The sequence below is a fragment of the Balaenoptera musculus genome, chromosome 3 (genome assembly GCF_009873245.2).
Source record: "Balaenoptera musculus isolate JJ_BM4_2016_0621 chromosome 3, mBalMus1.pri.v3, whole genome shotgun sequence".
In the NCBI taxonomy this organism is placed as follows: Eukaryota; Metazoa; Chordata; class Mammalia; order Artiodactyla; family Balaenopteridae; genus Balaenoptera; species Balaenoptera musculus.
Window position 1 is genome coordinate 11,652,959 of NC_045787.1, and position 26,572 is coordinate 11,679,530.

General features: G+C 38.6%; 1 protein-coding gene across 1 annotated transcript in view; it reads right to left on the bottom strand.

The window, feature by feature from the left end:
- The window catches only part of DNAH5 (dynein axonemal heavy chain 5), a 213,525-nt gene that overhangs the window by 155,903 nt on the left and 31,050 nt on the right, over positions 1-26,572 (bottom strand). Inside the window, exons 12-22 of the mRNA XM_036849308.1 lie at positions 26,336-26,443; positions 22,421-22,506; positions 21,473-21,794; positions 19,965-20,171; positions 16,037-16,208; positions 15,410-15,555; positions 11,973-12,138; positions 11,003-11,242; positions 8,807-8,997; positions 8,602-8,689; positions 2,667-2,800 (exon numbers count right to left, since the gene is read on the bottom strand). Of these exons, the coding sequence (XP_036705203.1) occupies positions 2,667-2,800; positions 8,602-8,689; positions 8,807-8,997; positions 11,003-11,242; positions 11,973-12,138; positions 15,410-15,555; positions 16,037-16,208; positions 19,965-20,171; positions 21,473-21,794; positions 22,421-22,506; positions 26,336-26,443 (1,860 nt within the window). The remainder of the gene's footprint in view (positions 1-2,666; positions 2,801-8,601; positions 8,690-8,806; positions 8,998-11,002; positions 11,243-11,972; positions 12,139-15,409; positions 15,556-16,036; positions 16,209-19,964; positions 20,172-21,472; positions 21,795-22,420; positions 22,507-26,335; positions 26,444-26,572) is intronic.

The window sequence follows — 26,572 nt, forward strand, 5'->3', positions numbered from 1 at the left end:
ACATCTGCATGAGAAAAAAAAATTTCAACTGAGATAGAGAGAAAAGTGGCATTATTTGAAAGCATAGAGCATTACCAACGGCATTCTAAATGGTCTGATTATTTTAAGTAAATTTCACCAACCCATACCAAGCCAAGCAGTAGCTTTACTCTATCTCCCCACATGCAGCTAAAGATGCCCCTTGAAACATCAGGATTAATGAGTGTTGACACTTCACACCCACTAAAATGCAGAAAGCTAAGCCTGCCCCCGCTTGTCCCAACTACACCTGATGCCCTGGCACGGGCTGAGATGTTGACATGCACACCCAGAATGCATTGCAACAGCATCTAGACATATTCACAAATGTATGATGGTTTGGAGAATGAATTACAGATTATCAAAGATCCCTGAATATGGGTAAAATTCCAGAATCCTGAGCTCTTTCAACACCCAAGAGTTTATAATATTAAGAACGTACCTGGGACTTCCCTGGTGGCACAGTGGTTAAGAATCTGCCTGCCAATGCAGGGGACACGGGTTCGAGCCCTGGTCTGGGAAGATCTCACATGCCACGGAGCAACGAGGCCCGTGCACCACATCTGCTGAGCCTGCGCTCTAGAGCCCGTGAGCCACACTACTGAAGACTGCAAGCCACAACTACTGAGCCCGGGTGCCACAACTACTGAGCCTGCGCTCTAGAGCCTGCGAGCCACAAGTACTGAGCCTGTGTGCCACAGCTACTGAAGCCCATGAGCCTAGAGCCCGTGCTCCGCAGCAAGAGAAGCCACCGCAATGAGAAGCCCGCGCACCGCAACGAAGAGTAGCCCCCGCTCGCCACAACTAGAGAGAAAGCCCGTGCGCAGCAACAAAGACCCAATGCAGCCTAAATACATAAATAAATAAGTAGATAGATTTATTAAAAAAAAAAAAAGAACATACCCTAACTAAATAAGTTTTAGACTCTCATTTATTTTATCTGAGTCAATCTTTATTAAACTGGAACTTTTGAAAGCAGAGGTAACCTAAAGCCTAAAGGAAAAATTACTTAAACTACATATGTAGGGCTGATCTACTTAAGTTATTTTAATTGCCATGGTTATTTTGATTGTTTGGTCCAGCTCATCTTTTCAAGCCAGGCAGTGTTATAAGTTGATGGCCAAACTATGGATGTGCTGAATGTAGGTCAGGTTTATATTCTGATCCAACCAGTTATTGTAAGAGGAAAGGGGCTGGGGTCAGAGGAGTTTCTGCGGTCGAGGAAGGGTCAACCACAGAAAATTCAGAAGGGTCTATGGCTGTGGAGAGCCATGTCTAGCACTATGACCAAGTGTGCATATAGTCTTCCAGAAACAATCTGGCCATCCTATCAATCTGGATAAAGTCCTTCAAGTTATTCTAAGTGCCAACCCTTTCTATTATCTTAAGGAAGACTAAGATCTATACATTTCCTTCACATAATATAAAGGCAAGTGCAACAACAATGACGCAGACATAAGTATCTTGTTGCCTGCAGTACATTAATTTCAACTACTCTGTCTTGTCCTTGGATTTTCATAATAGTGGCTGCTTATATTCAGAGAAAGTAATGGACTTTATTATTGATCTATTTTATTGTATTTTCCATGATTACTGAGACATTTGAAAGCATACTTGAATGTTTATTATCATCATAGAATACTCTACTAAGCACTAGACAAATATTTGTTAAATTGAATTATGTGAATGCAGTCCCTAGGGCAAAATTAAATACAAGACCTTCAAGATATTAAGAAAGGAAAATTGAAAATGCATAAATGCAAAAGCTTCCAGTTCCCTCAGGAATACATTAAAATTAAACTTAATATTTCCTCACATGGTTACAGCAAAGGCAGCTTTTCAAAACACTTTCAAACAAATGAAACTAATTCTATCAAAACTGAGTAATAATAGAAAAGATATATTTACTGAGTGACAACTGTTCCCTCAATAATGAGAAACATTTTTAAAGAGTCAGGAGGTCTTAGTGCCAATGTGAATATTTTCTTTTAAGTAGAAATTGACATCAGGATTTTGAGTCTTTTTAACCACAAAGACAGATTTGCCTGAACAGAAAAGGGAAAGTTGAGAGAAGAGCAGTTTGGAAGAAAAAATTAACCTGAATTTACATCCATGTCCAGTACAAGTATGTGCTGAAAATATTTTTGATATTCTCAGTATTATCTTATTTCCATGATATACATACATGTATACACAATATACATACATTTTCATCTATTTTATAAGATTTGCCCAACTACACAAACATAAAGAACTGAGTGTAAATCTTATTCTATTTCAAATGATTCAAGTCAGTTCCAGCATCACTGACTCTCTGAAGGTGAATTGCAGCACCCGTCTGACTTGGGGTTTGAGACATCTTGAATTTTTTAACAGACTTATCTGTACTACATAAATACATAAAAAGTTTAAAGGCATTAAACAGAAGACAATATAAAACACAGAAATAATCATTGTCTTTCACCTTGCAATCTAGAACGAAAAACCTTGAGTTAAACAAACATTTGCTGAGCACGTACAAGATTCCATAAGCTGCTCACTGAGGGCACAGTGGGTGAGACCCAGGCTACGTGAAGGACAAGCTTTAATGTTCAGCTTCAATCTTGTTGTAAAGCAGAAGACCCTGGCTGCAGATCCTCTCGGCCTACCTTTTTGGTGGAGCTGATGATTGTGCTAAGCACAGAGACTAATTTTAGAATCTCTTTGTTGTCAGAAACATTCTTATAATAGTTCCTGTTTTGCACAGGAATGGGTAAGTTCACAGATGCTATCTCAAAGGTATCTAAAAGCAAAAAAAAAAGAGAGAGAGAAACATTTATATCAACGGTATATAGAACGTGCTTTAAAAAGATGAGTGAATTTCTGTAATGGTAAAGTAAGGACCTCTGAAAAAATCTTCTTTATAAAAGCAATTGAAAACACTGGGCAAATTTGTCAATAATAATTTTTTCAGGACTCTGGACATTAACCAAAGCTTGCAACAATTCAAGGAATTGTTCATTCGAGAAATATTTTGAAATTTGGGTAACAACAGTGAGTTTTGTCGTATGTTAACTGGTTCTACATACACTGCCCCTTGCTGGCTATGTGGCAGCCTCGAGAAACAGGAGCTTTGCAATGACCGTGGCTGTGAAAACCACAGCCAGCAGCAGGTAGCATTCACCAGAGGGACCAGCCTGGGCTTCAGGCTCCTCAAGAAGCCCCATAGAATTGGCCCTACTTGACTTGTCTGGAAGTTCCCTGGGCAAGCCCCATTCAAACAGTTTATCTTTATTTGACCTGACTCAGAACCCACTGACTGAGAAAATCCCTATCCCCAAGGCATTTGTCAAAAAACAATCAGAACAAAACAGAAGCAAACTCATAGATACAGAGAACAAACTAGTCCTTGCCAGAAGGGAGGGGAAAGGAGGATGGGCAAAATCAATAAAGGGGATTAAGAAGTCCAGTTATAAAATAAATAAGTCACAGGATGTAGTGTACAATACAGGGAATATAATCAATAATACTGTAATAACTTTGTATGGTGATAGATGGTAACTAGATTCATAGTGGTGATCATTTCATAATGTCTAAAAATACCAAGTCACTATGTTGAAGTACATAAGTCACTTAGTTATGAAGTAAGTCAACTATACTTCAATTAAAAAAAAAAAATCAGTGACATTTAACTTCACAGCTGCCTGAGGCAATGATATCCATTGGGGCAATGGAAAGGGTGGCCAAAAAAGTTAAAGATCTGGGGAATGAGATGTCCACAGAAGGCCTTATAAGGCCCTGACATATTCCTGGGGTTCTAGAAGGTCATGTGTATGTACAGAGCTGTGCACATGCCCAAGAAAGACCTAAAAGTGTCCCAATCGTTCATGCTGGCTCATGAATTGAGGTCTTGCACAAATAGTAAATAAAGGCTAGAGCAGTGTTGAAAACTTCCTGAGCTTTCAGGGTGCTCCAGTGCACACACAAACTCCCTAGGCAAAGGATGGAAGCCTTACTGGTTCAAAGCATTAAAGGAAATCTCTGTGCAATCATAGTTAACTGCTAAACTAACCAAGCACAGACTATAGTGGTGCAGTCCACAGGGAAGACAAGTTTTACAGAATTGGTCCAGGAAAGTCAATATAAAACAGTAATAACAACAACAACAACAGACCCTGGGAGAAAGAATCAGATTTGCCACATTATACTCTTTAACATATCAAGTTTTCAACAAAAATTAAAATTGTGAGACATGCAAAGACACAGGAAAGTCATGCCCACCCAAAGGAACAAAAACAGCCAGTAGAAATATACGTGAGAAAGCCCACTATTGGAATTACTAGACAAAAAGAAATTTTTATTGACGTACAGTTGATTGGCAAGATTCTGTAGATTCAGGTGTACAACATGGTGACTCAAATTTTTTATAGATTGTACTCCATTTAAAGTTATTATAAAATACTGGCTATATTCCCTGTGCCGTATATTTCCTTGTAGCTTATTTATTTACTTATTTTATACATAGTAGTTTGTATCTCTTAACCCCATACCCCTATCTTTTCCCTTCCCCCCTTCCCTCTCCCCACTGGTAACCTCAAGTTTGTTCTCTAAATCTGTACATCTGTTTCTGTTTTGCTATATTCTTTCCTCTGTTTTATTTTTTAGATTCCACATGTAAGTGATAACATAGAGCATTTGTCTTTCTCTGTCTGACTTATTTCCCTAACATAATACCCTCCAGGTCCATCCATCTTGTTGCAAATGGCAAAATTTCATTCTTTTTTGTGGCTAATAGCCCATTGTGTATATGTGTCACAGCTTCTTAATCCAATTGTCTGTTGATGGGCACTTGGATTGCTTCCTAGCTCTTGTAAATCATGCTGCTATAAACACTGGGGTGTGTGTATTTTTCGAATTACTGTTTTCATTTTTCCAGATGCATACTCAGGAGTGGAAATGCTGAGTCATATGGTAGTTCCATTTTTAGTTTTTTTGAGGAACCTCCATCCTGTTCTCCACAGTGACTGCACCAATTTACATCCCCACCAACAGTGAAAGTGGGTTCCCTTTTCTCCACATCTCTGCCAACATTTGTTATTTATGTTCTTTTTAATGATGGTCATTTTGACGGGTGTGAGGTGACATCTCATTGTGGTTCTAATTTGCATTTCTCTGATGAGTAGCGATGTTGAGCATCATTTCATGTGCCTGTTGGCCATCGGTATGTCTTCTTTGGGAAAATGTCTATTCAGGTCTTCTGTCCATTTTTCAAACAGGTTGTTTGTTTTTTGATATTGAGTTGTATGAGCTGTTTATATAGTTTCGATATTAACCCCTTATTGGTCATATCACTTGCAAATATTTCCTCCCATTCAGTAGATTATCTTTTCATTTTGTTGATGGTTTCCTTTGCTGTGCAAAAGCTTTCTCACACCATGTACAAAAATAAACTCAAAATGGATTAAAGACCTACAAGTAAGACTGGAAACCATAAAACTAGAAGAAAACATAAGCAGAACACTCTAACATAAATCATAGCAATATTTTTTTATTTGTCTCCTAATGCAAAGGAAACAAAAGCAAAAATAAACAAATGGGACCTAATTAAACTTAGAGAAAATTTAAAATCAGCTATTAACATATGTTCAAAGAACTACAGAAAACCCTATCTGAAGAATTAAAGTATGAGAAGTATGTCTCAAAAAATAGAGAATATCAATAATGATATAGAAATGTAGAAGAGAATCAAATACAAATTCTGAAGTTGAAAAAACAATAGATGAAATGAATATTCACTTGCAGGGCTCAACAGATTTTAGCTTGTAGAAGAAAGAATCAGTGACCTTGAAGTTAAGTTTCTTAAAATAGAAGGCTAGGTTATTGATTTGAGATATTTCTTCTTTTTTAGTATCAGTGTTTAAGACTATAAATTTCCCTCTAAGCACTGTTTTAGCTGCATTTCATAAATTTTGGCATTTTGTGTTTTCCTTTGCATTTATCGTAAAACTATTTCCTAATTCCCTTTGTGAGTTCTTCTTTGACTCATTGGTTATTTAGGAGTGTATTGTTTAATTTTCATGTATTAGTGAATTTTCCAGATCTCCTATCACTGATTTTTAATTTCATTTCACTGTGGTTGGAGGAGATACTTTGTATTATTTCAGTTTTTTAAAATTTAATTTCAATAGTCTCCAGATTGACTTACAGATTCAGCACATCCCAAAAATCACAAATCTTTTTTGTAGAAATTAACAAGCTGATGATTTCAAAATTCATACAGAAATAAAAGAGATCCAGAATATTCAAAAACAATCTTGAAAAAGAAGAAAAATGTTGGAAGACTCACACTTCCTGACTTCAAAACTTACTTCAAAGCTACAGTAATCAAGACAGTGGGGTTCTGGAATAAGGATAGACATAAGATCAATGGAATAAAATCCAGAGTGCAGAAATAAATGCTTACATCTGCACTTGCAGTTAACTGATTTTCAACAAGGGTCTCAAGAAAATTCAATTGGGAAAAAATAGTCTTTGCAACAAATGGTGCTAGGACAACTGAATACCCACACGCAAAAGAATGAATTTGGACCCCTACTTCACTCAAAATGCACCACAGACCTAAATATAAGAGCTAAAAATATAAAATGTTTAAAGAAAACGTAGGAGTAAACTTTCATGACCTTAAGTTAAGCAATAGTTTCTTAAATACACAATCAAAAGCACCAAAAGAAAAAGTAGCTAAACTGGACTGAATCAAAATTAAAACTTTTATACTTCAAAATATACCATTAAGAAAGTGAAGAAACAACCCACAGAATGTAAGAAAATATTTCAAGTTACATATCTGGTAAGGGATTTGTATTCAGAATATATAAACAACTCAACAATAAAAAGACAAATAGTCCAATTTTTAAAAACATGGGCAAAGAATAGACATTTCTCCAAACAAGATATATAAAGGGGGAAAAAAAAAAAAGCCACACATACAGACATGAAAAGATGTTCAATATCATTGGTCTTTATGGAAATGCAAATCAAAACTGCAAGGAGATACCACTTCACACCCACTAGAATGGCTATAATCAAAAGGCAGACAACAACAACTGTTGGTGAGGATACAAGGAAAAAAAAAAAAGAGAGAGAGACACTCACACATTGCTGGTAGGAAGGTAAAATGGTCTAATTGCTTTGGAAAACAGTTTGGCATTTCCTCAAAATGTTAAGCATAAGTTGCCATATGATTCAGGGCATGACTATCATACCCAAGAAAAATGAAAATATATGTCCACGGAAAAACTTTACACAGATGTTCATAGCATTATCTATTCTTAACAGTCCAAAAGTGGAAATAACCCAAATGCTCATCAACTGATGAATGGATAAAATGTAGTATATCCATACAATGGACTATTATTCAGCAATGAAAAGAAATGATACATAAAAAGAAATGAAGAAATGATATATGCTACAACATAGTTAGAACTTGAAAGTTAGTTACAAAAGACCACATGTAGCATGATTCCATTTATATGAAACGTTCAGAATAGGCAAATCCATAAAGACAGAAAGTAGACTAATGGTTGCCAGGGGCTGGGGGAAGGGAATGAGAAATGACTGCTAATAGGTACAGGGTTTCTTTTGGAGGTGATGAAAATGTTCTAAAATTAGATAGTGGTGATGGTTGTACAACTCTGAATATACTAAAAACCACTGAATTGTATACTTTAAAAGGGTGAATATTTATGTTATGTAAATTATATCTCAAAGCTGTTATTTTTAAAAGGTGCAGCTTATTTCTTTTTTTAACTCTTTTATCATGACAAAAATATATGTATAATTTTTCATTAAACATTTTTCCTCTCAATTTAAGATATAATTCATGATTGAACATATTTCGAGTTTAGAAAATTCTGAATTTTAAGCTATTCTAGGAAGTTAAGCAATGTTTCCAAATAATATAAAAATTGAAATTAACACACTAATATATGATTTTTAGCTTAGATAAATAATATTGTAAGTTGTGGACAGTTGTTTTGAGCTGTCTTTAGCCTCCTCAGTAACAGACTATTTTAAAGAGGAACTTGTCTTAGTTTCTTCCTTGTGGTTAGTTCTCAGGGGATATGAGCAGTAATTGAAAATTACACACGCCCTGCTGTTTGCAGGGTTGCTTTAAAAGATACATTTATCATATATCATTAGCAACTTGGATGTCATATGCTACCTAATATTACAGAATATAAATGAAAACCATGAGATCTACAGCAAAAATCATAGCATGTTAGCAAAACAGGACATATAATGGCTCAAAATACAAAATAGCTCTTAAACGTCAGGAAATGTGATGATGACAAGTTTCTCTTTAAACTGTGAAACTAAAATCTTACTTGTCCCCTAGTATGTCTTGTGAGATACCCATTTAAAATACACTATTCATGATGGTGATATTAAAATACATGGATCTTTATATTTTATAAACTAGAAATTGGCTCATAGATTAATATTCCGATCTAATCTGATTGAGAATTGCATGGAGGGAAAATACCTTTTAGCTCAATATATTTTGATTCAGAATGACTAGTTAGAAAGAACTAAAAGAACATTTACCCTGAGGTTCGTTTTCTCCCATTTCAACATCAGAATCACCGTCTTCGTTACTCTGCAAAGCAGCCATTTTTCTTTCGTGCATCTTTTTCTATAGTGGAAAAGGACATATTATTTCAGTCATAGGTCCTTGAAACATAATAAACCACACCACCAATCATATGATTCATTTCAATCATATGAAATGATTTCCTCATCCCACACCCACCTTGGACAACAGCTCACTGCTCCACTGTCTAACCCCCTTGGTGACACTGACGATGCACTCCACGGCTTTGTTCAGCGTCTGCTGTATGTCTTCTAGGGCTGGGGCCATGGTGATGTTGGGAATGGCCAGAGTGACGCTGGCCCGGAAAATGGGCAGAGCTTTCTGCTGCATTTTAGAGGTACTGCTACTGTCTGAGTTAACACAAAACAGGGAGGATTTAATCTCTTTAATTTAAAGTTTATTAATTTAGTTAATAAATTTTTAATCTATTTCATTTTTAACCAGAAAAATTAAAGCACCTAGAACAATACATAATAGGTATATCATTGGACAATACTGTATTTGTTGAATGAATGAATGAATAAAAATTAATGGAGGATCTAGTTTTGCTCAATGTAACAGAGCAGTTCAGTGGAACCCAGGCCATTTTCTGCTGATTACAATCTATGGGTACACTCTCCATAAAGGAAACCCACTGCGTGGAGTCGGACTTAATTATATAAACTCTTGCCTAAAATATTGAAGATGATACTGTCCGAATAACAGGATACAACAAACTAAATGTAGAATAAGTAAGCAAGGAATGAAGAACAAGAATAACTATCGGAACAAGCCAAAGTCAGAATAAATAGCCAGCTTGGAATTTCAAATAAAACATATGTCTTTCCTACCACCGTGAGTATATCCACACTGGGCGCGGTTAAAGAGTGGAGAAGAAATAACGTGTAATTTACCATTTATACTATACCCAAGGGGCTTTTAAAGTTGGATATAGGAATAGGTGTCTAAATATGGATATGTGTGTGCATGTAACTCTATATATACAGTTGGAAATACCTGTAACATATAAAGTTGGGGAAGACATGACAATATTCAGCATATCAAAAATTGATAAGTTCTAATATTATCCCCATGTCAAATAAAAGAACTATCCTCCATTCTGAAGTAAAATAAAACATAATAAGCCATGCCACCAATCAAAAAATTATTTTAATGTTTCCACTTTTATTCATCCACTTTTAATTAAATATTAGAGATGCTTTCCCTTAAATGCCAATATGCAAAATAAATAAAAAGGTTTTGTTATCCTGTTATTGTTTCAATTTTAATTAATTACTGTTACTTTATTTTTTATATTTTTTTAATTTAAAATTTAATTTCAGAATGTCTCTAAATTTGATGGATTTTTGTGGCCCCTCTGGGAAATGCAACACCTATTTCTGAATGGTACCGAGGAGAGATGGTTGTACTGAGAATGAAGAAATCAGTTGGAAAGTACTAAATTGACACGAAAATAGTAAAAACAACTTCTGCTTTGGAGATCATGGCATTAATAAGATCTTTCTCTCTTTATAAGACTGGCTAATAATCTAATAATTTAACAGTGAAATTATCTTTCTGGATATCTTCTTTTTAAAGTATGTATTTTTTTCTTTCACTAATTAAAATAATTCATTTCACACGTTTTCACCTTATAACTAAAAGATTAAACGTGATGCTGATTATTATGTTATTAACAAGAGCTAAGCGACGTTAAGCAAATTACTTAACCTCCCTGGACTCCAGTTTTCTCAGTCTTAAATGAGAGGAATGATAGTGTCTACTTCATAGAATTGTTGGGATAATCCAAGTTCATAATATTTAAACTTACAAGGAGGCACTCAAGAAATGGTGGGGTTTTTTATTATTTAAATTTAACAGGGGGCTTCCCTGGTGGCGCAGTGGTTGAGAATCTGCCTGCTAATGCAGGGCACACGGGTTCGAGCCCTGGTCTGGGAAAATCCCACATGCCGCGGAGCAACTAGGCCCGTGAGCCACAACTACTGAGCCTGCGCGTCTGGAGCCTGTGCTCCGCAACAACAGAGGCCGCGACAGTGAGAGGCTTGCGCACCGCGATGAAGAGTGGCCCCCGCTCACCGCAACTAGAGAAAGCCCTCGCACAGAAACGAAGACCCAACACAGTCAAAAATAAATAAATAGATAGATAGATAGATAGATAGATAGATAGATAGATAGATAAATAAATAAATAAATAAATAAATAAATAAATTTAACAGGAACACACACACACAACCAGCAACCAGGCTTGGCCAGCCAGGGGGCAAATGGTGTGGGATCATTACCCCGGAAGCTGGTCGTGTGGCAACCAGCAACCAGGCTTGGCCAGCCAGGGGGCAAATGGTGTGGGATCATTACCCCGGAAGCTGGTCGTGTGGGAGGAATGAATGCGCTTGCGAACGGCCTCTAGCGTGTTCCTTGTAACTTTCAGCAGAGCGCCCAGGTTCTGGTGATTGAAGTGAGAGAGCAACTCGCGGGCTCCTTCCTGTAACACCTCGGACTCTTTCTTCTTTCTCGCGACTGTCGTCAAAGGCAGGAGGCCCGCCCCAGCATTAAGAGAAGATGTCAAGGTGTCGGAATGTCCTTCTTCTCTTTTTGCTGTTACGCAATGAGAGAAATTGAAAGAGATGGGGACACGGAGAGAGAGAGAGACAGACAGATAGACAGAAAACCATCTATTGCAGTTAAAGAGGAGAAAATTAAGATAAATTACATGCAAGTTGAATAACACTCAAAGGTCACACTTCTTACGAAATGAGGCCATCAAAGGGTAGGAAGAGGAAATCAGGGCACCAGGCAGTCTGAGGAGGCCTCTCCTCCTCGATGTGCGGAAACAGGAGGAGAGGCAGGAGCTGTGGCCACAAAAGAAAGACAGCGCCTGGGCGCCTGGGTGCTGGTTCTCTGGGTTCTGTCTTCCACCAGTAACCATAAACCCCTGGGGAACAGCGACCCTCCTCAGCCTCTCAGTGTCCTCGTCTGTCCTGCAAACCCTTTGCTCTGGTGTAGACGTACCTCAGTGGGGATTCCAATCCATAATCCATCCTACTCTACTGATAGTGAAAAAACACACATTTAGACCTAAATGCAAAGAGAGCTAACAAGGGCCAATGCAAAGTACATGCTTGTAGAGTTGAACAAAAAGTAATGGGAATGAATGACATGGCATCATTAAAATGTGCTCTGAATCATAATTTCAGATTTATAAATGTCCTTATAAAATTGGGAGGGTCTTTTTAGAGTGTGAAATTCATTGCCATGTAGAAAATTAAATTTTAGTTTTCAGTAATGTCCTAGAAAAACAAGACCCTTCCATTACCCCCTCTCTTACCCGAAATTTCATTTTTTGAATCAGTACTATTCATATTGGATACTTTTTCTCTGTCTTCCTTAGATGAAACTTCCACATCCAGTAATATATTTATTAGCTCATTGACTGCTTCCTCCACTAATGAGCTTTTAAAGTGTAATATCTGAGCACCATTTACACAAAGGTCCTATCAAAAAAAAAAAAAAAAAATTAGCACCGTGTCATATTTGTTTAACTAGCTCTTGAGGGCACATAGGTTCAGCCTCCAGATGAGATCTTGGTCCCCAACGATGCTTGGCCATGCCTCTCACACTAACCCAGGCCAGGTATCCTGTAAAGGAATGTGTTAAAGACAAGAGAACCAACTGGAGCATAGATGGACCAAAATTACACTTACTTCTCCAGCAATGGAGGAAATAACTCCAAAAGTCATGAACAGCCTCTCTTCCCATGAAGTTTCCTTCATTTCACATAAATCTGCTCTAGCCAGCCTTCCTTCTCTCTTCACCTTTGCCAACAGTCCATCATCAACCCCTAATTAATTTCAGATATTCCCCTGCCTCCAACTGGATTATGCATTTCTCAAGAATGAGATTTACCAAACATAAACGAATATACTGGAGCACTTTAATCAAGACAGACAGACAGATAGAGAGATAGTCAGTGATTTATCACCTAGTTGGAAAACAAGCCCATAAAGCAATAGACTGTGAGTAGGTCATAGACTCCAGCTCCATCCCAAGTTCCACCATGATTCATCTCAAGATTCCCTCTAATGTGCTCATGGACCCTCCACTCCAAGCATTAGCTTCATGGTTCATTTACCTTCTCATTACCCGTGACATTCACGTCCATTCCACTGCTGTAGGGCATATGGCATTTTGATATCATTAAAACAGGAAGATTCTGATGTGTTCTGAAACTATTAAACTTCTTTATCATCAAATAAAGTATAAAATAACTCCCAGCTCAGAACTTCACTTAACTAATAATCACCATCCTTAGCCTACAGACAGTTACGAAAAAGATGCAGGTCAGGGGTTGGGTAAGGGAGGGAATAGAGTTAGCGCCGTCCAGCAACAAGTACAGTAACAAGTATAGACTCTGGCACCAAACTACCTGGGTTCAAATCCTAGCTCTGTGTGAGTCTGGGAAATCTTGGGCCTTGATTCCCACATCTGTTAAATGCTGATTATGGTAGAACCTACCTTAGATTGTTGCGAGAATTCCAAAAGGCAATGTATGTAAAATGATAAGAACAGTGCCTGCCACAAAGTAAGTACCCAAGAAGTGCTTGTTATTATTATTGACCAGCAAATCACATACAAACACAGGAGGGCGTTTGTTTGCGAAGCTTGCTTATCTCGTTCCATATAAACAATGAACTAACTCCCTGTTCTCTGAGAGATTGCTAACATTTTTTAAAGTCTTCATCTTAAATCCTCTGACTCTACACACCCTCCCCTAAGGACATGATTTCCCACATCGATCATTCCTTTGCCAACAGCCTGTACTCCATCACCTGTTTCCACAGCCCTACCCAGGAGAAGCCCAACCCAAATGAACCAGGTCATCTACCCTCTCCACTTGCACACACAGGTCATGGCAAGGCAGGTGCTTGGTCCTGGAAATTCATGGTCCCCAAACTCAGGCAGACCCCTAATGCTACCCAAGGATCATTCTACATGACTCCAGTCATGTTTCTCTACCAGGCCCCATAACTGCTGTGTCCTCAAATTCTTGCATCCTCAAATCCTTACACCATCCTCCCTCATCGTCCTCAGATAATAAGCTTGATTTCTATAGCACAAAGCAAATGGAGGCCACAACATGGCCCTGACCCCATGCCCTTATCCAGAAGACAAATCAGCCTCCATCATTAACCCCTTTTCCTCCTTTGTCAGTGAATGCAATGTTTATTCTTCTATTTAAGAATACATAGGGACTTCCCTGGTGGTGAAGTGGTTAAGAATCCGCCTGCCAAAGCAGGGGACATGGATTCAAGCCCTGGTCTGGGAAGATCCCACATGCCGCGGAGCAACTAAACCTGTGCGACACAACTACTGAGCCCACGCACCTAGAGTCCGTGCTCCACAAGAGAAGCTACCGCAATGAGAAGCCCGCACACCGCAAAGAAGAGTAGCTCCCACTGGCCGCAACTAGAGAAAGCCCGTGCACAGCAGTGAAGACCCAACGCGGCCAAAAATAAATTAATTAATTAACTTTTAAAAAAAGAATACATAATCACACAATCTGAGTTCTAAGTCACACTCTGCTGCTTCGCCAGACACTATGCTTACCAAACATTCCCTTTTTCCTTCTCTACTTGATTTTCCCCCTCAGCATATGAACATACTCAATGAACTTCAACTCAACATCTTTCTACCATAAGGAGCTTCTGCCTCAGGGCCTTTGCACTTGCTGTTCCCTCTTCCTGGAATGTTTTTCCCCAAAGATATCCAGATGGCTTGCTCCCTCACTTCTTATGTTCAGATGTAATTACATAAGTCACCCCTGACCATCAACATAAAATCACAACTCTCTGTCAGGTACTCCTTTCCTCCACTATCCTCTTAATTTTTCTCCATTGAACTTATCATCACCTGGCATGTTGTTTGTTTATTGGCTTTTTTTTTTGCTTGTTTTTCTATATCTTCCACTTGAAAGTGGGCATCACAATGGCAAGGATTGCATCAGTTTTTTGTTCACTGTTTTATTCCCAAACAGTGGTTCGCATAGGAGCTCCACAAAACTTGTTGAAGGAATAAATGAATTATAAGAAGTAAACATATTCAAAAGAAAGCATTCTTTTATATTGGTAATCATTCACTTTGGTAATCAAAATGCAAATTAAAATTTGAGAAATAATGGATTAAAGAAAGTTAACTAGACACCCCCAGGAGCCCTTCTGAAGGTCTTTATTCTAAAACGTTAATGTGAAAAGAATCTGAATGGGGAAAGGAACGTACCAGTCTTTACCCCAAGCAGATTGAACACACAGCCCGCCTTTTCCAGCTTTCCCAGCAATGGCTCCAGAACCGTGTGCCACAGAACACCAGTTTGGGAAATGCTGCTCTACAGAAATGTTTAAAGAAGAAATTCTACCCAGAAGCTGTTTAAAACAATTATTTTATTAATTAACCCTAGCTTATTAGAAGCTCTTCAGCAAAATAGCTCTATTCTTCAAAAACTATGGGAAATGAGAAATGTGTTCCATGGCAACTTCCCTCCTACTGATCTGAAAAGAAATGATTTGTTCTTCATGTCTACGTGACCCCCTCAGGTACATTCCTCTTCCTTTTCAAATTATCGTCAGAAGGCTCCTCGTTTGAATCACGTCTATCACAGACCAGTCATGCGCAGAGAAAAAAAATTTAATTTACGCTCCTAAAAATGCCCTTTATAGAAAAATGAATCACAAAACAAAATTTAAATAAAAACATCAGTCTTCTAATAACCTTTGTCATTTGGAGAAACTCTTCACAGGTAAGTGGCTCCTCCCTGTGGAGTTGACAAAGAGGCGTGCTACTCATTTCTTCCAGGATGGCATCGATGCGGAACTCGATCAAATCATTGACCCTGTCAATCAGCAACTCCAGGGCCTCTTTGGAAAAAAATAAAAGAGATTAAGCATTTTGTTTAAAAAAAGAAAACCCAACATGATTAAATTTCAGTAGCAAAATCAGAATTAAAGTTGCTCCATAGAGCTGTTTCATACTTGGTTTTCTCACACTGTTCTTTTTTTTTTTTTAATTTTTATTTATTTATTTATGGCTGTGTTGGGTCTTCGTTTCTGTGCGAGGGCTCTCTCCAGTTGCGGCAAGTGGGGGCCACTCTTCATCGCGGTGCGCGGGCCTCTCACTATGGCGGCCTCTCTTGTTGCGGAGCACAGGCTCCAGACGCGCAGGCTCAGCAATTGCGGCGCACGGGCTTAGTTGCTCCGCGGCATGTGGGATCTTCCCAGACCAGGGCTCGAACCCATGTCCCCTGCGTTGGCAGGCGGATTCTCAACCACTGCGCCACGAGGGAAGCCCCAAAACTCAGCCTTTTGAATTGAAAAATCATAACCATCTAAACAGACTTACTGGTCTTTGCAAAAGCATTTTTCAGGTACATCTTAATGTTCAGTGAGGTCCAGGTCAGTGCAGCCAGGCCAGGCTGGAGAGCTTCATCCACCTTTGCCAAATGAGGGACCATCAGTTGCTCTATAATGGGAGGCATTTTTGACTTCACTCTCTGATATTCAGCCAGCATCATCTGCAGGGAAATAGGGGTGAAGTAATCAAATAATATCTCACTTTGAATACCTATTAATAGCTCATTTTTATCCAAAATGATTACTTTTATTTAGGGTCCAGTTGCAGGGCTCCAATAGCAGCCTGGCAAGTAAAGCAGCCAAAACATAATAAGAATAGAACAGGCAAGAAATCTCTCCACAGATACAAATTCCTAATCTAATAAAATACGACTGAGAAGGAGAGAAAAAGAACTTAAGAGCAAGTTAAAGGACAAGAATGTTGTCTGCTTTGTTCAGTGTGCCTGAAACAGTACCTGGCACATAGAAGATGATCAATCAATATTTCTCTGATTAATTAACTAGCTGTTATTAGAACGAGCATTTGTGATCAGAAACTCATGGTCCCCCGTTGAAATTTACCTGCTGTATAATGTTGAATTGTGTCAGTATTTTGTTCACATGTTACCATATTTAAATAAGACTGATAGTACTTCCAGCCTACCTTTTATGGCTATGTTAATATTAATAATAATTAATTATAAGAAAGCAACTTTAATGCACTTCTTAAATACAATTGTTTTTAAGCTCATCTTTGTAATGTGCGTGTGGGTATTACTTTGTCATTAGATCACTGTTTCCCAAGGTGTTTACGCTGAAATGCAAGCCACAAGAGATTCTATAAGAAAAATGGTCCCTGGGTGGATAAGTCTGGAAAACACTGTACACAATATCTCCCTTCTTTGACAGTCACAATTAATAGTAATGATTCTGAGAAAATTGCAAGAAGGAAGTAAAAAGCCCAACAGTCTCTGTGAATTGTGTTAAACTCAACATTTCCCATTGGACTACATAATCCTTTCTTCATTTAATACTTTTCCACAATTTCTGTAATATCTTTTCAATTTCCATGAAACACCTAAAGTTGATGGTTCTATTAGCAGCTACTTATACATTTCCTGAACCGTTTATCCACTGCTTACCTTTTTTTCAATGTTCATCACTTAGTCTATTTGGGAAGCAATTCTTAAATCAGCCTCCAGCAGGCCTTTTACTTCCTACCTTAATCCTTTAATCCAGGAGGTATTATTCATCCATTTTATAAATGAAAATCTGAGGCTTAGAAGGGTGAAGTAATTTGCCCAAAGATAATGCTTTGAATCCAGACTGACTTCAGAATCTGGATTCCTAACTATTAGTCTATGCTGGCTCATCTCTTTCTAGTTTGAACTGCCTTCCAAGGAATAGATGAAGAAAACAAACTCTCAGCTACTTCAGCATATCTGTAGAAGCCTGAAAACTGTTAAATATTCAGCACAATAACTCAGCAACACCTGAGATAGTCCCCAAAACATGTCAATAGATCTGCTCTTACCAGGTACTTGCAGTGAGTGGGAACCTTTAACGCTTTCAACCTCAAGATACGATAAATGTCACCCAGATGATAATTCACTTGCTAGAATTGTCATTTACAACTGTGGCAGTTTTAAATCCTTCTTTGACCCTCCTCCCTTAATGGGGTGGGGTCTATGTCCCCTCTCCTTGAATCTGGGTGGGCTTATGGAGCCCAACAGAAGACAACAGAAATGATGCCATGAGACATCTGAGGTTGTCCAAAAGGCCACGTGGCTTCCTCCCTGCTCACTGTAACACCCACTGTTGGAATCCTGAATTGCATTATAAGAAATTCTACTATCCTGAGGCCTCCATCCTGGAATGCTCACATAGATTCTCCAGTCCTTAGCCCCAACTGAGGGAAACTTCCAGCCATTCCCACCAAAGAACCAGAGAATGAGTCCTTCTTGGACCTTCCAGATCAAACATCTGCCAACTGAACTAAGTAATCTTAGTCAATGCCACATGGAACTGAAGGACCACCTAGCCAAGCCTTGCTTAAATTCTTTATTCACAGAATCATGAGGTATAATGAAATGGTTGCTTTAAGCCACTATATTTTGAGATTGTCTGTTACATGCAACAGATAACTGAAACAGCAATTCTGTGGACAAAATTATCATTAGTAATTTTATATTCTGATAAACAGTGCTCCTTAATAAAAATAACTACTTTCTTTTTCCTTTTTTATTTATTTTTTATTGAAGTATAGTTAATTTACAATGTTGTGTTAGTTTCAAATGTACAGCAAAGTGATTCAGTTATACACACACACACATATATATATATATATATATATTCTTTTTCAGATTCTTTTCCATTATAGGTTATTACAAGATATTGAGTATAGTTCCCTGTGCTCTACAGTGGGTCCCTGTTGTTTACCTATTTTATATATAGTAAAACTAACTGTTTCTTTACAAATATGTAGATTGACTTAGTTATTTTTCTAACATCCAAGAAAAATCTAAAAGGGAATTCCAACATGCTGACTAGTACTTGATGAGCTTACATTTGAGGAATGTCTGTCCATTGCCAATATTAACTTTTTAATATAACACGAAAGAGTGGGAAAACAGTAGACTACAAGTTTGGGTTCTTGTCTTATTTCTGCCACTTACTAGCTATGAGACCTTGGCTAAGTCATTTAATTTCTCTAAGCCACGGTTCTGTCATCTCTAAAATAATATAATAGTACTCTATTCCAATTACCTAACGTGGCTGTGGAAAATATCAAATGGAATAATGAATATGAAAACGGTTTGAAATGTAAAGCATTATGCAAATGCGTGGCCTTATTGGGCTTGTCCTATGATATTGGCCACCATAAAGTTGTAACAATGGTTTCCATGTTGTCAAATATCGTGGCAGCACCTCTGACCTCATCTTGAGCATCCTCGGGGCAGCATTTGTCACTGGTGACCATTCCCTCAATCATGAGGTTTTTCTTACCCTTGGCTTCCTTGCCACTTGGTTTCCACCTGCCTCAAAGGCCAATCCTTAATTTTACTAGCATATTTGTCCTCTTCTATCAGACCTGTTAATATTGGAACAACTCAGGGTTTAATGTAGGCCCTCTACTCTTCTTTATATTCTCCTCCTTGGAAATCTCATGCAGGACAATGGCTTTAAATAGCAACTGTATTCTAATAACTCTCAAAAATATGCCTTCAACTTTGACTTCTCCACTCAACTCCAGACTTACATATCTATCTGCATGGATAACACCTCTTCTTTGATCTCTAAAAATCATCTTATACTTAAGATGGGAGCTATTGATTCCTTTCTGCCCCCCAAAACAAGCTAGTTCCAGTCTTTGCCATCTCCACGAGTGGAACTTCCATTTGGGGCCACTGCATGTTACTGAACATGCGTGCAGAATACAACCAGCATGATGATTGAATAATTCCATTGAGTTGCTCACACCAAAAACAAAGGGATCATCCTTGAGTTCTCTCATAACCTGCCTGTCGACATCATTCTCTAATTCACTGATCTACTACTCTACTGCATCCTAGTTCAAGCTGCCATCATCTCCATCCTGAACCAGTGCAACAGATCACAAACTAGCTTCACAGTGACCTTTCTTGTCCCCTTAGAATCTGTTCCTCACCCAGCCGAAAGAATGATTTTTATTGTAAAAGACATCATGCCTTTTTCTCCTGCTCAGATTCCTCTAATGGCTTCCTGGCGCACTCAAACGTGTAACCTTGGTTTACAAGCTCTATGATGACCTGGCCCTCGCCAACTCTACATTCTAGCCTCAGTCACTCCACTACAGTCGTCCTGGACACTTTCTGCTTCTCAACAGTGACACACCACCAGATTTTTTTTAATGCACACTGGGGCTAGCCAAGAAGGGAAAATAAATAAAAGTACTATACCTTCATGTTACTGAAGTTCTTTTTGTGTAAGTCTCGTTTCCGGAAAAGGGCAGCTGCAAATGGTGAAACTTCCAGACCCATCTGTGACATGCACTCTGTTTCTCTAAATAAGGTTAATATCTGAGGATCAAAGTTTACAAACAATTCCCCTGTGCCGGGAGCCTTCACCAATAAAGACGCTTCAAGTCCTACATGAATTTCTTCAGTCTGTGAGAAGAGATCAACATTATTACTATTAGAGAGTTCAGTGCAGACACAGGGTATCTAGCTTGGCCATTTCTGGGAATGAAGGTCATTACGTCTTCTTCCATGGATTTGAGATCCTCAAACTAAAGACAATGGGGTCTCTCACTCTTCTCCTAACTTCACTCTCAGCAAAGAGTCTTCAAGTTCTTGGTGGTGATGTATAGTCAATTCAACAAAATGCTTAGGTCATGAATCTCTCACACCTGATAAGTGGATACTGCAATAAAGGTGACTTCTCAAAAGCCACTTCGCTCCCTGATACCTTCATGCCTACTCAGTTATTTTTCCTAATAAAAGTTTCATGAAACCTACCAAGCTCAGTCTTCAGTTATCTAGAAAAGCAAGGTAAAACACTACAGAGACATCTCTGTTGTTGATTCAGACACCAAAATTTGAACTAGGAAAATGATATACCATTTTAGAGGTCTTGTTAGGCTGAATTTTATCCTCCAAAATACTTCCTGTCAATCTACAAAGAAATACAAGTGTTGGTAGGGTATGAAATATAATTTGATTAACCTAGTATGGCCAAATAAAATTTAAAACTTTAACAGGCATACTAGTGTTCACAGACACAATGGAGAAAAAAAAAGAAAAAGAAATCCTAATCAACCAGGTACAGGATCCCATAAACAGGATCTTCTTCCTTAGGAGTTTATAAATTAAATAAAAATGAGTTTCTGGGGCTTCTCTGGTGGCGCAGTGCTTAAGAATCCACCTGCCAATGCAGGGGACACGGGTTCGAGCCAAGGTCTGGGAAGATCCCACATGCCGCTGAGCAATTAAGCCCGTGCGCCACAACTGAGCCTGTGCTCTAGAGCCCACGAGCCACAACTGCTGAAGCCCACATGCCACAACTACTGAAGCCCACGCGCCTAGAGACTGTGCTCCGCAACAAGAGAAGCCACCACAATGAGAAGCCTGCGCACCAAGTCGAAGAGTAGCCCCCACTCGCCACAACTAGAGAAAGCCCACGCGCAGCAACGAAGACCCAACGCAGCCAAAAAATAAATAAATAAATAAATAATTTAATTTTTAAAAAATGAGTTTCTGTTACCTGGCTTAAGATCTTTTTTCCAAAATTAATTATTGTTTTTCTTCAGGGACATATTACACTCTTTGACTGATTACTTAGAGTCAACCAACCCTGTCTTATAAAATACCCACAAACTCAACTTTCTATGGGAATAAAACTGCCCAATGCTAGCAGTTTATAAACTCTTATGGAGACGTCTTTGAAGAGCATACATGCAGAGACTCACTTGCTGAAGCCATGCCCTGTGGTAGAGAACCTCAAACTCCAGGAGGACCTTGGCCACCCGGTTGTAACTGCGAATCACAGGCTTGGCTTCTGCCGTCTGGAGCACAGACGGGTGCTGCTGGAAAAGCTGCATTGGTTGCTGAATCCGGTGGAAGAGCTGTCGGGCCCACAGAATCTTCCCAGCAATGGGAGGCTGGTCTCGAGCCAAAGGAGGATCGTCTTTCTGCTTTGTATACAGCTTCGAGATCATATCAATGTCAGCCCCGTAGTTTTCAAGGATACGCCGGTATTTGTCATCAATTCCAAGATTAGGTATATTCAATCTGATTTTTTTTTAAAAGTGAAAGGCTAGAATTAATGGGATGATATTGAGAAATCTTATTTATTAAGACTTATTGTAAAAACATATGCTGATGGAAGAGAATGAAATATTTGTGTTAGCATATTAAAAAATCAAAATGGGATCAGTCTGTCAATCATATCGCAATAGAGAGCTTATGGCTTTTGGGTTTGTTTGTTTGTTTGTTTTTGGCTTATGGGATCTTAGTTCCCTGACCAGGGAGTGAACCCCGGGCCCTCGGCAATGAGAGTGCAGAGTCCTAACCACTGGACCACCAGGAAATTCCCTAGAGTGTTTTTTGTTTTTTTAAATAGTATCAATCCTTAAAACCTAGTCAAAACTTTTGGTAAGAGTTTCTTCAAATTACTTAAACATTAAGTGATATTATGATAGGCAGTCACAAGGTACTTCAAAGCTGAGAGGAAATAAAACAAACTCTTAATCCTCTGAAGAACTTAAAAACTGTGGCCTTGTTATTCAGATTGCCAAGAGAGGATTTCCTTCCCACTAGAATATGAAATAATACTAGCAATAATAACGTAAGCTAAACCATGTTCATATTACCCCAATTTAGAAAACAGAACTTAGAAAAGTCTTTCAAATTTTTACCTTTCAAATTTCTTTAACATACTTAGAGCTTGATTTGTGTTTTTAATCTTTTCAAACGTAACATCCATGAACTTCTGCAACTCATTCTAAAACAGAATAAAGTCTGATTATGAACAATGACTTAGCATTGCAAAAAATTATACCTAGCAACAAGATAAAAGAGCTTCCCATCTCTACGAACACATACAATATAGGACAAAATATAACAGAGAATATAATACGCATCTAAGCTTAGAGAAAGATAAATGTCCAGAAGCCAGAACAAAGAGGGACTTGAAGGCCAGAGCAGTCATGGGGTTTGGTGCCATGGCAGGCCCCAGGGATACTGGACCAGATATTTCTTCCACAAACATCACATCTTAGGATCAAGAAATCTTCTTGCACTGAAGAACTGTACAGTTAGCCTATCTAAATAAACACTCAAATTTTTTCAAGACGTAAAAATATCTGAGTATAAACTATACAGAACTTGGGACACAGTAAATCTTTACTGAGCCCTAACGCTTGGACCTGGTTTTCCTTGCTTTTCTAACTTATGGCTTCACAAAGGCCTACACTGAGCTCTTCATGAACACCTAAGACCTCAATTTAGTCTTCTTTTCTCTCTGAGCCTTAGGTCCATTCTTTCAGTCTTTTGGAGTCTGGTGTGGAATCTTCTAGTCCTCTTAGTTCTGGGCTCTCAGGCCCTACTCAGTTTTCCCTAAGGCGGCTTGCCACCTCAAACGCTGGTCCTTTACTAAACAGTGCCTTACTTTGCCCACTGGAGACAATATCCTTCTAGACTTCCCATGGCCCACCTGGTTCTAACGCACTGCCTCTCTTTGATATTAGTATAAGCATGAGCCCGAAATCTGGACAGGATCCCAGGCCCTGATGCCCTTGACAGCAGATCCCTGGACACAACCCTGCTCCAAATCACTCATGTACAGTATATCTCACGCTCCCACACACACACCCTCCAGTCTCACATCTTGGAGATGCCACAGTTACTGGTTTTCTCCATTCCATCTCCAAGACTCATCACCCCCGCTCACTACATCCAGAGTCATGGGAAGGTCAGTATACGCCCCCCAGTTTTACAGAAACAAAGGCTGAATTCATGACAGTGCGTGAACTATTTAAAGGAGAGAGTGTAGAAAGGTTAGTTAAGAGAAAGTGGATGGAGAAAGGGAAAAAGAAGTCAGAGGAAAATTGGTCAGCAAGCCAAAGAGAGAAGTGGACCATTTTTGAGATGGAAGACAAAATGAATAAAAGTGTTCAATTAAAAAAAAAAATTCAAGAAGAATAGGAATTAATGTCTATAACTAGTGCTTAAAAACCAGCCTTTAAGACATTTATAAAATTATATTCTCAGTATGATAAAAAGTGGCACAGTCTTGAAACGGTCTCCCCATTACTCTCATTTCCGCTCCATTTACTTGGAAAACAGAAATCGTGTTCTCACACCAAGCATGGCCTCCTCTCTGGAGCCTTTCCTAATCCCCGTCAAGCAACAGTACGGAACTGTTTTTCTCCCAGGTTCACACCCTACCTTATGGGTGGTAGCAATTCTCAGAGTCTATGTAATGTTTTGCAGGTCTGTTCTCCATATAAGTTTCTTTAGAACCTCTTTGGAATATGTCAAGTTATCTTTGAATCCTTACTTCCCAGTACAATATCAGAATATTATACTTTTATAATTAGCCATTTTAGCCACTATTTGCCCTTTTTAAATAATATATTCATTACTCTGTTCTAACATATATGTACTTATATTTCAATCATATCACGTCTGATGTGATTTTTGAGGGCAAATCAGCTTGATTTATTTCTGTATCCATAAGCTACAGCATAGAAGTCTAATACATAAATAATGTACAGTAAATGCATGTTTAATTGCAATAAATCTAGTTCTTATTTTTTTGTTACCTTATCAGTAATTATCTTTCTTTTCCATTTTTTTCTTAAAACAAACATTTTATTGGGTCATTTCGTTTATGTTCCATTTAAAGTAAAACCTGTGCTTTTTTTCAGATCTGATGCCCCTGATATCTGTGGGACTGGGATGTGATTTTTTTAAGGTTATACTCCATTTATAGTTATTATAAAATATTGGCTATATTCCCCATGTTGAACAATATATCCTTGTAGCTTATTTTATACCTAATAGTTTATACCTCTTAGTCCCCTACCCCTATATTGCCCCTCCCCCCTTCCCTCTCCCCACTGGTAACCACTAATTTGTTCTCTATTTCTGTGAGTCTGCTTCTCCTTTGCTATATTCACTAATTTGTTGTATTTTTTTGGATTCCCTATATAAGTGATATCACACAGTATTTGTCTTTCTCCGCTTGACTTATTTCACTTAGCAGTCTACTCCTTATTATTTCGCAACTCATACACTAATTCAGCAAACATTCTTTGCTCTCCAGTTACATAAGGTCCTATCCCCTAGGCCTTGGAGACATAAATAGGAATGAACACAATTCCTGCCCTCAAGGTGTTCACCATCTACCTATATCCCACATACAAACTACTGAAGTACCATGTGATCAGAAACTGCTAGGACACACAATGAAGATTTGACAAATAAACACTGACCGCGGAGCACAGACTCAGGATCTGCCACCGCCCATCAACAAGAGATCAAGATCCACACTCCTTACGTCTGAATCGGCCCCCAAAAGAGATCAGTGCTTAAATTATTACGGGCACTCTATCTTCCCATCACCTGAAACGTGTCTTATAGCATAATGGTTTAAAACTTGAATCCTAGAGCCAGACGGCCTACCACTTGTCATCTCTGACTTTGGGCAAGTCACTTAACCTCATTGTGCCTCAGTCTCCTCCTCTCCAAAAAGAGGGTAATAAGAGCACCCACTTTATCAGATTATTGCGAGTATTAAATTAATTAACATCTATAAAGTGCTTAGAACAGACCTGACACATAGAATTAGCTAGTTTTATTATGAGTCCTACACTGAACTCATCCCTCCAGAAATGCTTTGGAGCTCTTTTTCCCTTGAAGTGTATAAATTTATTTCAAACCAAAAATTCTGGAAAAGAAGAAACAGAATGACCATTTTCCTTTAATAATCAGAAAGGTGCACACTTTAGATCTCACTGGGATGGAAAGAAGTCTGCATGTTGATTATGGTGGACACCTATTAGGTGGTCTCCCAATCTTACCCTCCCTGGTTCTCCTCATCTGATAATAAACACTCCCAACCACGCAAGTGGCTCTCATCCCCTCTGCTTTTACCATATGACCCCACAGTTAACAGGTCCAGGGCAAGGCACCACATTAGAATTGGCTAACCCAACCTTTTCCTTAGGAATTTGGAGATGGGGCTGGTTCCATGATATGTTCTCAGAAGACACTGACGGCCATACGCTGCTCCTGTGGGCTGGTCTGGGGGTGGGAGGAGGGACAGCAGAAGGAAGAGAGAATGGGGCTTCGAGACCAAGAGGGGTCCAGGTGCTGAGTGGTACCAGGGGTCCTGGTACCACTGTTTCAAGGCCAGCTGTAACCCTGCCTTTGAGATCTGCCAGACATTGCTGATCATTTATTTGCTCAAGCTACCTCTGGCCATAATCATTGCTAAAGTAACAAACAAATGGAAACAAATTTCTATATTCTAATAACACTATGTTTCAACAGAAGATAAAAGTTAATTTTCTAAGATCTAAGATGGAACATATGCAGAAGTCTGTGATCACAGATCATTACCCAAAGCTATATTTGTGACCCTTTAATCCATGAAAAAGAGCCTTCAGTCATTAATCTGAAATCACAAAATGCAGGCCAAGCTTGCTATCGGTCACCTCCATGATGAAGATGCCTCTCCCTTCTGAATGGGTAATGATAAGCAGCATTACACAGAACGGAAAAAATAAACACCAGACTGTCAACAGGAGTTTCATTACCCAACCTACATGAAGGTCATTAGTCTGCTTGCAAAACTCTTCATAATCCTGCTCAAAATCCATTTTCCGCTGGTCTAAGAAATTATATTCCTTTTTCTTTATGGTGGCAACAATACCCTGAAATGTTATGAAAGAATTAAGACAATATTTCAATATTCTTGCATTACTTAGGTAAATATGACCTTTAAATATAGAACCTGTGCAATCGTTCCCCAAAAATCAACTTAAGAGGAGCCTTATTTCTTT